Source organism: Melospiza georgiana, chromosome 4 (genome assembly GCF_028018845.1).
Source record: "Melospiza georgiana isolate bMelGeo1 chromosome 4, bMelGeo1.pri, whole genome shotgun sequence".
Classification (NCBI taxonomy): domain Eukaryota; kingdom Metazoa; phylum Chordata; class Aves; order Passeriformes; family Passerellidae; genus Melospiza; species Melospiza georgiana.
In genome coordinates this window covers 35,620,484-35,635,117 of record NC_080433.1, presented here as the reverse complement: position 1 = coordinate 35,635,117, position 14,634 = coordinate 35,620,484, and the positions used below count along the sequence as shown (strand labels likewise).

Below are 14,634 nucleotides of genomic sequence, written 5' to 3'. Positions count from 1 at the left end.
GTTAATATAACTTAATAGAAAAATAGAGCTAAGGGCTTCTGTAAGAATATTAGCTGTATAGAAATTTTAAAAAGCAAGGAAATCAATCCTAAGATTTATTTTTTTCTGTGTTATCAAATGTCTGCTCTGTATTTAGGATAGCACAGTGCGTGAGAATTTCCAGGAGTTTCTGTCCTTAAATGGGCACCTTCTTGGCCGGCAGCCCTTTCCTGACATCATCCAGCTGGGCCTTTGCCAGCCAGAGACATCAGAGGTGTATCAACAGGCCAAGCTACATGCTCAAAGGGAAACAGGAACGTTTTATCTGGAGTGGGTGTAAGTAGCTGCAGCCTGTCTGTTGATATGCTGATCCCTTGACCAAGGAAATAATTTAATGCACAACTAAATACCATGTATGGTAATAAAAGGATTTGTGTAAGAACTGCTGGGGTTTTCTCCTGGGGAAAGAAGGTGTAATAATTTTCAAGAACTTGTGGGAGAAGGGGAACCTGTGATATATGTAAGGTGACAACTCAGCAATAATTACATAAAAATAAATTGAGTAAAATATTTACTTCTGATTCAATTATTGTTCATTTTTAATAACAATGCAAAGATGACAATATGATACTTTGAATCTTCTTTAAATAGTGTTATTTTAAAGTTAGAATTGTAGTGCCAGTATTTGGTATGTTAGTGTATGTTTTTAGGTTTTAAAGTGAACTGTGACTTTAAAAAAGAGCATTTGTGCCAACTTGCAAAGTTTTATAAAGTAGCGAGATGGGAAATAGTAATCTCTACACAATCTTGAAACTTCTCCAATTTAAATAGTTCTTTGCTGTTACTGTATTTTTGGAAGTTGTTTAAGGAAAAGATATACAGATCTACACATTTTCCCAGCCTTGTCCAATAGTTAGTTGACCTCGTAGCTCTCTTAGATTCTGTTTGATATTTCTCTTCTGACATTGGTAGTACTTGGTGCTTATAAAACAGAGTGACTCTGTGTCAAGCAATTATAGTACAAGCCTGGCAGATTAGTTCTCTCTTTGAATATTTGGTGATTTTATTTAGCAAAACTGCTTGGAAATTGCACGGTTCAGGAGTCAATATCTAATTAGTTCAGGACAGAGAGGTTTTTGATCATTATCACCAAGTCATCTCATTAGTGTCAGCTTTCTGTGTTAAGATCTGGCTAAACAGGATGATTGTGATTGCTACTAACTCTTAAGTTTTTGTTGAAGTGAGGCAAGAGTCATCTAAGGTGAGTTATATCCTGTACCTAATCTGTGATTAAAAAGTGGTGATAGTCACAGATCTTATTTAGCTATCTAGTGATAAGAATCAAGCCATTGTCATGGAAATTAAGGAAATTTGTGCAGATCTAAGCAAATATACTAGTTTTTTTTTTTAATATGCTTGAAAAGGAAGAGTTCTCCTTCAGGAGAACAAGAATTCTCAGGAAAAAGTCTACATTTGGAAATAGCATCTTTCAGATCATAAACTTGTTATCTTCCTTGGTCTCTAAGCTGGAACTGTTGGAGCACAGTATAAACCTTTGAGTGAATGTTGGAATATCTGCTTCCTTTATTAGTTCAGCATGAAGGCTGGGTGTAGTGGCTTGGTTGTTTTGTTTGTTTATAAAGCTTGCTGCTCAAGATGTGTGAAAAAGTGTTAATCTCCTTAGAGATGATTTTGAATAATACAGAGGCACTCATCTAAATAATTGTCTTCCCCTGCAGAAATAAAAAATCCTTGAAAAATCTCTACCGCCTGGTTGTTCGTCCGCATAGGGATGCAGTTTACCATGCCTGCTTTTCTAAGGACAGACAAAGAATAGCATCATGTGGAGCTGATAAAACTCTTCAGGTAAGACACCTGTGAATGAGTCAAAAGAGATGCTGTTTACCATTTCAGAAACATTTAAACAGTCCTATCACTTTTCTTCTGTTGCTATGTGGCAATATTTGGATCTAGGTTGTAATTGGAGACAAATGATTGAAAAGGATGTATTGTTGCATAAATGCCAAGTTGCATGTTTAGAATAAGTAAGCATTATCTTCAAGAGGTGAATGGTGGGATTTTAGGGTTTATGCCCTCACTGCCCTAATGTGTGAACATAAGATGATATGGGAAAGGTCACAGCCCAGCAATGCACCTCAGCTTATTTAATATTTGCTTGCAAAAAATGTTATTTCCAGTCACAGTAGACCTTCTACAGTACTGAGCAGTAAGATGTTTTGGGTACAGCTTTACTATTTATATGAGATTGTAGTGGATGTTATGCCACTTTAGTATTTAATTAGTTAAATGCCTTAACATATAAGAAATACATCTGTGGAGAAAATGCCTGAAGCAGAGGACAGCATTAGATTGGATACAGGCCCAAAGTGCTTAGAAAGCAGATGAGAGGAGAGAGAGAGGAACGTGACTAATATAAATTTGCCAGCAGTCTGCCTGGAGGGGAGTCAGCCACCTCTCAAGAAAACTAGCAATCAGCCAGCCAGTAACCTGGTAAAGTACCCATATTCAGACAGCCAAAGGTAAGGGAAAAGAACAACTTTGCTGCAAACCATTGGTATTGTTTTGGATGCTTGAGAAGTTGAGTACTAAGTTGCTGCTCATTTGGCTACTTACTGTGTTGTTACTGGGTTTTTTATTTGCTTATTTTATTTGCTGGCCTGTACAGAATTATGATCATGGCATCCACTTAGGAGATGCCTGGTGGATGTACTCATGCTGTGCTGTAGTTGCTGTGCTGGGCTTCTGTACTTAATGGCCTCATTATTGACACTGCAGATTGCTTATCTTTTTCTTCATTTTACACCCAAAAAAATCTGTGGATTGCAATTGCATTTAAACTAAACTCTCATTGAAGAATTAACAGGAAAATTAGCCATAATCCTTTTTTTTTGTTTTTAAACTTTGAGTTTATTAATGTTTTTTTTTTATAATTATGGCTTAAGCTTTTCAGTTTTCAAGGCTACTTAAAAAAGTGATTACTGGATTAAGAATAGATACTCTGCAGAACTTACTCTGAAGGTAGATTTCCTGTTACTTCAGTACTTAAGTTCTTATTTGAACAAATACCAACCATTTAATTGTCATTGGTATTTCTGTTCAATAACAAAAATCTGAAAAGTGCTGTAAAGAACACCTTGTGGTCTGTTTTAATAATTAAAGAATATGTAACCTAAGATGGAAAGGGACACCTGATTTCCACCCCTTGCCCAACCCACACTGTAAAGTTAAATCCCAGAATTTAAGGAAATGGATTAATATGTTGCACTTTTCCCCAACTGTCCTTTCATTGCCTATGTCTAACTTGAGACTGAAATGTGTGACAATTTTCCTGTCAATTTTCCCCTATTTACTTTTGGTTTTTTGTTCTTCCAATCATCAATTCTGTTGAAATTCTTACTTTAGATGTATGAATGTCCCATACATATAAAACTGGAATTCGTAGTTTTATGAATATCTTAGATTTTGTTAATAGGTTGTATTTTCTAGTTACTGTTAAAATTGGCTGTGAAAGGGCAAGGCTCTTAGGTTAGAGTGGGGGTAGAACAAAAATATTTTGAAAAATCAATTTTCACTAATTCTCTCTCTTACAATTTTTATCACCCTTGCAGGACTTTACAATTAAATTATTGTCCCTGAAATTATGAATCCTTTCAAAAATCAAACCATTTTTTTAAGAGCTTGCATAAATAGAGCTGTTTGAGATGATAAAAGAAACTTATATACATGTTTTCAAACTGTTTGCAAGTTATAAGGTTTTACTGTTCCTTGTTTTAGGTGTTTAAAGCAGAAAGTGGAGAGAGACTCCTGGAGATAAATGCCCACGATGATGAAATACTCTGTTGCGCTTTTTCTGCAGATGGTGAATTTGTAGCAACTTGTTCAAGTGATAAAAAAGTCAAGGTAAGGGAATGAAGAAAAAATTATTTTTTTTTCAAACTCACAATTTGAATTTCTGTTTAATTAACTCAGCACAGATTATTCAAACTAAATGTGTTTTAAACTATCTTAAATATTATGTGGATAATTTAATACTTGACACACAGAAAAGCCCCACTTGTTACATAAAATAAAAGATGCTTATTGTTAACATCATGCATGCAGAATTAACCACTTATTTTATTTGTATCATCTCATGTTTCTTTTTAACTAGAACATAATTTGTGAGTCTAGTCCTACTCATAACATGAGATGAATCTATTAATAACTCTTTTTTTAATGCTTTTTTCTGTTACCTGTGAAATAGTTGGGATTTTTAATTCCTCATTATACAAGCAAAATCTTGTTGGAATTTCAGAATTTATCAGATTTTAATCTGAATTATGACCTTTCCTTTCATAATGTCTTGCTTCTTTATGTAAATATATAATCTTCCCTCTTCAAAATATTTGTGAGGTATTACTAGAAATGTTTTAGGCATAATTTCCAGATTTTGAAAACAATTAGTTAAATATATTAAAAAGTGTGTTTCATCTTTTAATTCTGCCTAGGTCTGGAATTCAAGAACAGGCCAGTGTAGGTGTGTGTATGAAGAGCACTCCGAGCAGGTCAATTGCTGCCAGTTCAATAACAAAAGTGGTCAGTACCTTCTGGCCACCTGCTCAAATGACACTTTCATCAAAGTAAGTGGAAAAGAGTGAGATTATTCTCGTGCTGTTTGTCATAAGAGAGTAGTTGTTGATGTAGAAATTTATCTAAATGTGGCAAAGTAATGTTTTTTTTAATGAGCCTGGTAAAAGAGACATGGCAGCAGATCAAGAGTGTTGACTACAGCTCTGTTATCAGATTTCAGCAAGGCAGAATAGAAGCGTTTATACTCAGCAAAGGAGAATGGGCAAGTCCTCTGTTGGTAGGGCATGAAGGTGAGGACTTTGGTGATATTCAGACTGTTCAAGACTAACTTAAGACATTTTGTTTTTGTTGAAGTGTGTAAGCTACATAATTCTAATTTAGAAAGCTGAAAAGGAATGAGGCATGACACAGCTTTTTTCTCAATCTGAGGAAACTCAGTAATTTTGTGCTGGTCAGGGGCCTTTTCTGCACTGTACAGAAATTTTAAACTAGATTTTTGCAATTCTGATGTTAATAGTTTTCATGCATCTTACCAGATAGAGGTAAATTGTAGGGTAGGCCAGGCCATAACATCCAGTCCATGAGCATGTGAAACTAAGAAAAAATAAAAGTGGTGTTTTGTTGCCAGTGTATGATTTTGAGAAGAACGTGAATGATCTGTCTTTAAATAATTCATTATTATGATGATATTTATATGTTTATTTCTCTTGCAGATTTGGGATTTGAATGGAAAATACTGTAGAAATACAATGATAGGGCATGAAAATTCTGTCAATCACTGCAGATTTTCACCAAATGATGAGTATGTTGCTAGCTGCTCAACAGATGGAACAGTAAAGGTATACAGTATATTTTTAAATCAGCCCTTTGTTTTGATGATGAATGGGCAGGTTTTACATCAAATGCAAAATATGTGTAAGAAAATTGTGTGTCTGCAAAATCAGCTTTAATGCATTCAGTCCTGAAACAGTTGATTATTGGTCCCATTTGTAATGCAGGATTTTGAAATGGCTTGTCCAGTACCAGGAAAAAAAGTTGACTGCTTGTAGTTACAAATAAATTCTAACTAGCCTAATTTTGAATGTTTTTGCCCTCTAATGCACTTTGTTAAGAAAACTTGAGTGGGGAGTAAAAATTCTTTACCCAGAAACAGTAAGTTTTTAGGTGAATTGAAAGTTTTGTTGTCTCTGAAAATGAATAATCAGGAGACATAAAAATTAAAAGCAATTTCCATGTGCCGTTTTCTTGTATGTTCTAGAAGAAAACAGAGAGGTTTGTGTTTTTCTGGGAGTGTAAGTATCAGGAAAGATACTTACTGTAAAGCTGTTGTTCATAAGGAAAAATATGGTGAAGGGGATAGAAATATTCCCTAGATTTTTGGCAAGTCTCTCAATGAAATTAAGGTGCAAATCTAGATGTGTACCAGAATTCTCATGGCGAGAATTACATGGCTTGTTTACAGAGTTGCAGGGCAGGTGTTTATTTTGGTTTTATTCTTTTTTTAAGTGGAAGTTCAGGCAGCATTCTAGCTGGAATGATAGGAGGGAAAAACCCAAGGAGAAAGTTCTGCTGCAGCATAATGCTCTTTGTGGTTTGTTTTTATTTCTTAATTTGTTTTTCTCATTTTTTAATATATAAATAATTTGGACTTGTGAATATTCTAATGCTATTTGTTGACTAGGGAAAGTAGCAAAGGGCTTTTGTATTTTATTCTCTGCCCTTTTTTATTAAGAAGTAGTTGGGAGCTCTCTCCTGTTGTATTCTGTACCTACGTCAGCCAATAGATTGTGTCTGTTTTCTGTTTATTCCAGCTTTGGGAAGCACGCTCAGGAAATGAACTGAAAAGTATTGAGATAAAAGATTTCTTTAAAAATGCAGATGAACAACCAGATGATGTGGAGGTTTTAGTCAAATGTTGCTCATGGTCCAGAAATGGTAACATGATCTTGGTGGTAGCCAAAAATAAGCTTTTGGTAAGTACCTCACTTTAGTATTCTTTTGGAAGTAGTGTATTACAATGTAGGTAGAAATTATGATTACAGATGAAAATCCAGGCCATTAAAATCTTTCAGGTAGAAGTGCCTGATTTCAAGTGTGAGTAAACAAAAATATGTGGTCAACAAACCTGTGACTAAGAGGAATACCTTTTGAATTCAAGAATGTAGAGTGTTTTGCATATAAACTATTTGTCAGTAGTGAAGTTATTCAAACAGGTTTTCTATTGTAATTATGTATTCACAGCTTTTTGACATCAACACCTGTGGTTTGTTAACTCAAGTCATTGTCAGCCATCACAGCACAATCCAATACTGTGACTTCTGTCCTGGGGATGAGTTGGTAGCAGTTGCTTTGTCTCACTGCTCTGTTGAGGTAAGTGTCTGCAATATACCACTGAAGGCTGCTTGAAATTTAAAATATTACATTTGCCCTGATTGTTTCTTGTATGCAGAGATAAAACACATGCTGTTTTTAGCAGGCTTTTGGTGTACTCTATTCTTTTTAATTTTCATTTGCTTCTTAAATTTAAAATGCCAGCTGGGAAATAATGTTTTAAAGTTACATGTTCATTTTGGACAGTGGAACCCACATTTATCTAAAACTAGACTAGTCCACTAAGTGTATCTAAAACTACTCTTGTACTCTCAGGGGTATTACTCAACTCAAACCAAACACCTCTTCTGTGTGCTGGTATGTAAGAAGGAAGGAAACATCTAGAATAACTTTGAGGCTAGCATGGCTAGAGTAAGTCTGTACAAATATCAAGTTTGGGGTTGAGGTTAGTTTGGGATTGTTTTGTTGTTGTTCTTGTGGGTTCTTTTGGTTCTTCAGTCTGTACAGTCAAGTAGAACTTGTATTTTCTTTATAATGTGATTTTTTTTTCCTGTATCTCTTAAAATCATAGCAGTCAAAGAGGCTGCTGATTCCATTTCCCTGACCATTGAAATCTCATAAGCAGGCACAGTTCTTGTTACATTTGGTTTCAGAATAAGAAACAAGAAAATACTAGGAGACATTGTAATTAAGTGTCTTAGTAGTAAGTAAGCAATTAGTAAGTAATTAGTGTACTTACACTATTTTCACTGTAAATGCAATTTCAATACTTTTGAGGTTTTTTTTCATATTTTTATTGTAGTTATGGAATATTAAGTCTTTATCAAAAGTGGCATATTGCAGAGGACACATGAGCTGGGTTCACTGTGTGACATTTTCACCAGATGGATCTTTATTTCTGACTTCATCTGATGACCAGACAATACGTGTAAGATAACTTTTCTTTTTTGAAATATCTGAATTTAGATAGGTATTAAGTCACCCATTTAAGGAATTTTTTATTGTATAATCATATATAAAAGACATAAAAATATACTTGTGTATTTTTTATGTAAGGTTATAGTTCAAATAAATTCAGATATTTGTTATAAAGTAATTTACATATACTGTAAAATGTGCTGGCTTTTTTATTTTACTTTTTATCTAAATTCCTCTTTATCTGTATAATTTTTTAAAGTTTGGTTGCACTTCAAGAATAATTATAACCTTCTATTTTGTTTTGCACTTTATCTAAATTGGGAATTTTGAAGGTTTTTCAGGATTCTAGCAGACTTGATATGTTTCGTTGTTAGGTATATTTGCCTGTTAGTATTTAGGATAGATTACCGTAATTGTAATGTCTTATTAAAACCTGTGAAAATATAACTATATCTTACCAAGGTAACCTTTCCCTTTCTCCCAAGTTAACACATACATTCTTTCAATTTTGAAAGCAATTGAAATATAGAAATCAGTATTTTTATATTTCATATTTATATTGTATTTTTATATTTAAATCTGTATTTTATATTTTTATTTCATATTTTTTGTAATTGGATTTTAATACTGCTCTTAGAAAATTTTGGATATTACAGCTATGACTCTACAAGACTTCCCTGTGTTCAGTCAGCCTGGAAAAGAAAGTTCTATTTCATCTGTTGGAATCACTGTAGTAACTGCACAACTTTCCCCAGTATCAAGAAGAGCAGAAGTATAACTTTTATTGTTTTAAAAAGTCAGTGTTGCTTAAACTTTATAAGCCTTCAGTTTCAGGTGCTGTTACTCAGCAAGTTTTATGTCTTGTTCTTTAATAAAGCTAATGAAACACTGTTCTTCCACAGATCTGGGAAACAAAGAAGGTGTGCAAATCTTCTGATGCTGTGCTGAAGAGTGAACTAGATGTTGTGTTTCACAATGGTGAAGTGATGATTTTAGCCATCTACAATCAGAAGAATTTACAAGTAAGGTGTATTTACCAATCTTTTAGTACATTTGACTGTTACCAGCAAATCTCAGTAGAAAACTGAGGAAGCGCTGAAAGAACCTCTTGTTCTTGGCTTTCAAGAGTTGAGTCTGTAGCAGATGACTTGGTGTATGATAACATTTTTGTATCTAGAAACTGTACCTAGTTTAGTAAGTGGAAGAATGGGGTTTGAGGGGAAATTTCTATGCTGATGTTGAAACTGAGTCTGGATGCAGAACTCTTATCCCTTCATGGTAGAGGTCTGTGGGTTCCCCAGGTGGCTTAGATGTGTACAGCACCTATAGACTGGGTGGTGTCGCAACAACAAATGATGGGATGCTCCAAAGCTCTGTGTAACTGCTGAGGAATCATCTCAAACTGGCCAGGGAGAGGTGTGAGCCCGGATTTGCACTAAAGGAAATAGTGGCTACTCTCTCACTACTGTGGGCCCTGCCACACCAAGTGCTAAGTGCACCAACATCCAAACTGGTTTGTGAAAGTAACTTGTAATTTAAAGTTCATACTGTTCCCTTTGGCATTGTCAGCTCTATGTTGTAATTTATTTAAGTTTTAAAGTATTGTAATACCTTAATTACCTTCCTATTTTACAGCTTATCAATGGAAATACAGACAAAGTTATTATGCAGACAGCAGCTCAAGAATCCCCCATTTCCTGCTGCTGCTTAAGTGAAGATCTTAAATTTGCAGCTTTTGGGCAGGAGAGTGGAACAATAAAGGTATTAAATCCTAAATCTGGTTTGAAAAACAGTAGGAAAACACTCCTCTTTTTTTTTTCTTTTAAAATAAATGTTATTTGGATGATGTTATACAATAATATTATTCAATATAGTAATTCAATTTACATTTGTGAATTATGTCTAAATTTAAAATAACTTAGAGGCAATGCTAATAATCTAGCTCTGAATTTGACTTTACCCAGACTGCACTAATAGGAATTTTGGGTTGTTCCAATCCAGTGACTTAAAATCATGTATTTACAATCTCGTGTAATTTAAGAAAACAAGAACATACAAATTCTTTCCTCAAGTGTGTCAAATAAATGCAATTATTGTATTCTTCATTGCAAAGGTACTACAGTTGTCAGATGGGAAGGTTCTGAAGTCCTGGGAGGCCTACAGGACATCTGTGCAGCACTGTCGATTTACACCCGACTGTCAGACTCTCATCTCAAGTGCTCATGATTCAGTTATACAGGTTTGGGCAATATTTAAAAAGATAATGCTGTAACTTACTTAAAATAAAGGGCTTTTATACTATAGATAATATAAACTCAGTAAATGACTACTGTATTCTGCATTGCTCCATCCAGGGGCAAGGGACTGTAGAAAGCATAGCTTTTATTTATGCTTCATGTGACAATGAATTTTACAGATTTTCTGTTTTTACTGCTGTGGATGCTAGAAAGGCTTTGAGAAGAGTAAAAGAAACATTAGCTGTCAAACAAGGTGGTTCAGCAGCTCTGAAATGAGGGTTTGGGATGCTGTAGGTCTGTCAATGTGCTTGCTTCCACTGTCTTGGGGAATGATGTAAGAAGTCTCTTAGCGGGCTGGTGTGCCCACCCCTGTCCAGTGCAGAAAACCAGCTAGAAGTAGAGTGGCTGCACTAATGTGGGCTTGAATTAGGAACCTCTGCCTCTCAGCAAGGTGGGTTTGCTCCAGGGATGCATTGTGGTGTGTCTGTGTCAGCATTATCCACCTCAGGGCTGCAGCTGTGCAGTAAAGATCCGTGTCTCACTTGGAGCTTGCTGAGCCCTGGTTTGTCCTGCAGAGCACTTCAGAGTGCTGGCAGGATCCCTAGGCACGTGGTCCAGCTGCTCAGGAGCCTTCAGGAGCCCTCACAGCTGAACCTGCAGTTTGAACAAAACCTCCAAAACACTCCTGGGTGCTGATCCTCAGCCTGGGATCCTTCTCCTGGCGCTGCAGTGGGAAGTGTTCCTGCTGGCCCTCAGCTCCCTCTGGTGGGCTGAACCCCAGGACTGTCCCTGCACACACAGCTTTCTGTTCACCCTGCTGCAGGAAAACTATGTAAAACACCCTGTTCCTTTGAAAACTGTTAAATCAGTGCTGTTTAAAATAAATTGATGCTTAATTGCTTCTGTAAAAAAAATTTCACGTAAATCATTTTGCAGTGAATAGTTGAATTGAAAACAGAAGTGTCATGCTGTAATAGAAGGCAAAGCAAAATGGCAGTTCATTAAAAATGCCCTTTAAAAATATAAAAGAAATCTAATTTAAGTCAGCAAAACATGAGGTCTTCCAGGTGAAATAAGTCTGTATGTTGTAACAATCAAAGGTTTAAAAGCCCAAACTACTAAAAGTTATTGGTTTGCTGCTTGTTTTTTTTTTTTTTTTTTTTTATTACCAGTGAATTTTAAGTATGAAATTGACTTTGCAAATAAGATTATATGTATATTATAAGGAACTCTGTCATAGGTTGACCATTAAATGCTATGGCACCCTCAATCTTCAGTATCTCCATTATGGATCACTTCAATATCTAACATTTTAATTAATCACTACCACCATCATAAGAACTTGTTATTAGTCCTGTTACTTAAAAATCATGCTTCTTATGTTTGCTGTTTCACTTTTTAAAAAGAATGTATTTGATTTTTATGATTAGGTATGGAATTGGCAATTGAGTGAAGGTGTGTTTCTAAGAGGGCACAAGGAAGCAATCAAGGATTTTAGACTTCTGGAAAATTCAAAACTTCTCTCTTGGTCATTCGATGGAACTGTTAAGGTGAGTAAAAGGCTGTGAACTGAAGAAATCACATCAAACACATTTGACTCTCTCTTGTAACATTTGGTATTTCCTATATTTTGTGTGGGCACACATTTTACAAATCAATTATAAAGTGTAAGCTGACTTTTAAGACAAAATTGTGGATTTCTATTTCCAGTAAGATCTGTACTGTTGTATTTCAACTATATCAGTGAGTATAACAAAATGTTGGCCACATTAGAACTATCTAGTTGAGTTTTATCCTTTATATATTGTTGTGTAAGATGTGTTTTTACCTTATTACTGTGTTTAAAAAGTTACCTTTTTTTTCTGTATGTGTGATAGGTTTGGAATATCACTACTGGAAATGCAGAAAAAGATTTTGCTTGTCATGGAGGCGCTGTTCTTTCCTGTGCTGTTTCACCTGATGGTAGTAAATTTTCATCTGCTTCTGCTGACAAAACTGCAAAGGTTGGTTACCTTCTGTATAGAGATAAAAATGGTGCCTTATTTGTTCTGAAATGTAGTCTGTATTTTTCATTTTGAGGTAACTAGTGATTATTCAAGTTATCCTGTTGTATTTTTAGTTTTAAATTTCTTATATCTGTCACCATGTTACTAAAGCTGTTGCAGTCATTTGCAATTGATCTTGGATATAACTTTAACCTAGTGGCTTCTGTACAAATAAAATGTGTGTTTATTGCACAGCTTTGTGCAGGACACTGTTTATTTCTCTGTATCGATTTGTCGATAGCCTGAACTTCTAAATATGTAAATTTAAGAAAAATTTCTGAAACTTCCAGTGAAGTTTCTGTTCATAGGTTCAGAAGGCAAGTGCACAAAGTAGTGAGCTGGGGCTGCCCCATTATGTTCCTAAAACATTCCATTATATTTCTAAAATATAATTTTCAAGTGATTGATGAATCCTATTTCTGTGAACAGCTTTAAACTTGCTTGTAAATATATAGGTTTCATTAAAAGGTACATTCCAAGGAAAGATAGATACATACAGTCAGTTCAGTAATTCCTAGCAAATTCTTGTGTGATTCCGGTAATAAAAAAGAAAACCAGACTCTACAGTATAACACATTTACATAAATTCACCTACAATTATGCATATGTATAAAAAGTCTTATGTACAGTTTAATGCTAATGCCTTTTAGAAAGAAATCATAACTGGTTTTGAACTTGTCTTTCACTTCTCTGTAATGTTTTCCGTTTAGATATGGAGCTTTGAAAGTTCATCTGTTCTTCATGAACTGAAGGACCACGAAGCCTGTGTGCGGTGCTGCACTTTCTCTCCTAATAACAAACTGCTGGCCACTGGAGATGACAAAGGAGAAATAAGGGTACTGCTCTAACCTTGGTGTTGTTTTATAGTTCCATTGATTGTCAGTTCACAGACAGAAGAGTTCTTATGGTTTGTGTTCTGCAGGTCTGTTTCCATAGCATTGTGGTGGAAAGAGCAAAGTTGGCCACATGAGGCAGTAGTTTGTAACCATATTGTTAGATTTATGTCCCATGAATGCTAAGGAACTGATTCACAGAATTTAATAATAATTCTACTGTGAATTACATGTGTGATTAAATAACAAGATTTTTTAAAAATTATCTTGTCACTTCATGTAGAATATATATTTGCAAGGTGGTTTTTTTTTTTCCTTGAATACAGAAAATGGATTTCAGATTTCCTTATTTGAGGCATTTTTTTCCCTGTTAAGTTTCCTTCTATAAATACTCTTTCCTCTCTTTCAGATTTGGGATGTTTTAACAGGTGCATTACTTCATTTCTGCTCCCCTGTTACTGTAGATGAAGGAGAGCCAACACATGGGGGCTGGGTAACAGACCTCTCCTTTTCTCCTGACAGTAAAATGCTTGTGTCATCTGGAGGCTATCTTAAGGTAAGACTTGAAATAAAACAATACCCTGTCATACCTTACTAAATGGCAGTACTCTGACAATTAAGACTAATTCAATAAACAGACCTGAAACATTTTAGTTAACACAAAGCTGCTTCATTTTTGTGATGGTCTAGCACTTTTCATTTTTTCTTATATCTGCAAGTCCCCTGAAAAAGTCTTCTAAGAATTCACATTTGTTTCCAAGTCCCTACATTCAATTTAACTTCATATTTTCATTTGCAATATCCTTCGTTAACATCTTTAAAGATTCCAAACATTTTTGTATGCCTTAATGTCCACTCACTTTTGACAGCAATTATGTTCTTTATGATTAACAGAAAAATGCTCTATATCAGGCTTCTTTTTTTCTTTTTTTGAGATGCTGAGGTTTAAATTTTCTCACAAGTAGAAATCCAGAAGAAATTGCAGGCGATGATTTCTGCCTTGAAAGACATTTTATAAGTAATATTTGGAGGAAATTATGGGGACAAAGGGTAGATATAGGTCCAATTGTGTCAGGAACCCACGTCTTAAGAAAGGAACCCACTTGCTGCGGCAAAACGTCCAGATATGGACAACACTGGACAAACCAGACCAGTGAAGAGCCTTTTTTATTATTTGCACATCAGTCTCAGAACATGGTTAGACAGTGGAGACAGGATGTTAACAGCTTGCTGATCCACAGGGAATGCCAGAGAAGGTGGGGTGATACAGAATGACATAAAACCATCTCAGTCTAGATTTCAGCCAATCATACATAAAACAACACATATTGACAAGCATTCTATCCAATCTTATAAAACACACCTAATGGTAGTTAAAACAAAGACTGGTTCATAAGAGACAAAGAACAGAGCTCTATTCTCTATTCATGCTAACCTTCTAAAGATATACATTAAATAACCTTGTTGCCATCCTTAAGCCAGTTCTACAGAGGCCTATTGTTATTTGTCACATATGCTCTACTGCTTGGGAAACTTTTCTGCTGTATCTGCAATGCTAACAAAACTTCAGTCTGAGGCCTATACTTTTTTAACCATTTCCTAAAAATCCTCTAACTTTATGGATTCCAACAGAAATCAGTGTTTTCATCACTCTTCCATTGGTTCATGCATCTACTGGGCATATGGTTTTTTGGGAAGGGG

General features: G+C 35.1%; 1 protein-coding gene across 1 annotated transcript in view; it reads left to right on the top strand.

Moving 5' to 3' along the window:
* APAF1 (apoptotic peptidase activating factor 1) overlaps window positions 1-14,634 on the top strand; it is a 31,792-nt gene that overhangs the window by 13,110 nt on the left and 4,048 nt on the right. Inside the window, exons 12-26 of the mRNA XM_058023161.1 lie at window positions 137-315; window positions 1,719-1,845; window positions 3,775-3,900; window positions 4,488-4,619; window positions 5,283-5,408; window positions 6,381-6,542; window positions 6,811-6,939; window positions 7,703-7,828; window positions 8,721-8,840; window positions 9,454-9,579; window positions 9,932-10,057; window positions 11,486-11,605; window positions 11,933-12,058; window positions 12,811-12,936; window positions 13,343-13,489. Of these exons, the coding sequence (XP_057879144.1) occupies window positions 137-315; window positions 1,719-1,845; window positions 3,775-3,900; window positions 4,488-4,619; window positions 5,283-5,408; window positions 6,381-6,542; window positions 6,811-6,939; window positions 7,703-7,828; window positions 8,721-8,840; window positions 9,454-9,579; window positions 9,932-10,057; window positions 11,486-11,605; window positions 11,933-12,058; window positions 12,811-12,936; window positions 13,343-13,489 (1,998 nt within the window). The remainder of the gene's footprint in view (window positions 1-136; window positions 316-1,718; window positions 1,846-3,774; window positions 3,901-4,487; window positions 4,620-5,282; window positions 5,409-6,380; window positions 6,543-6,810; window positions 6,940-7,702; window positions 7,829-8,720; window positions 8,841-9,453; window positions 9,580-9,931; window positions 10,058-11,485; window positions 11,606-11,932; window positions 12,059-12,810; window positions 12,937-13,342; window positions 13,490-14,634) is intronic.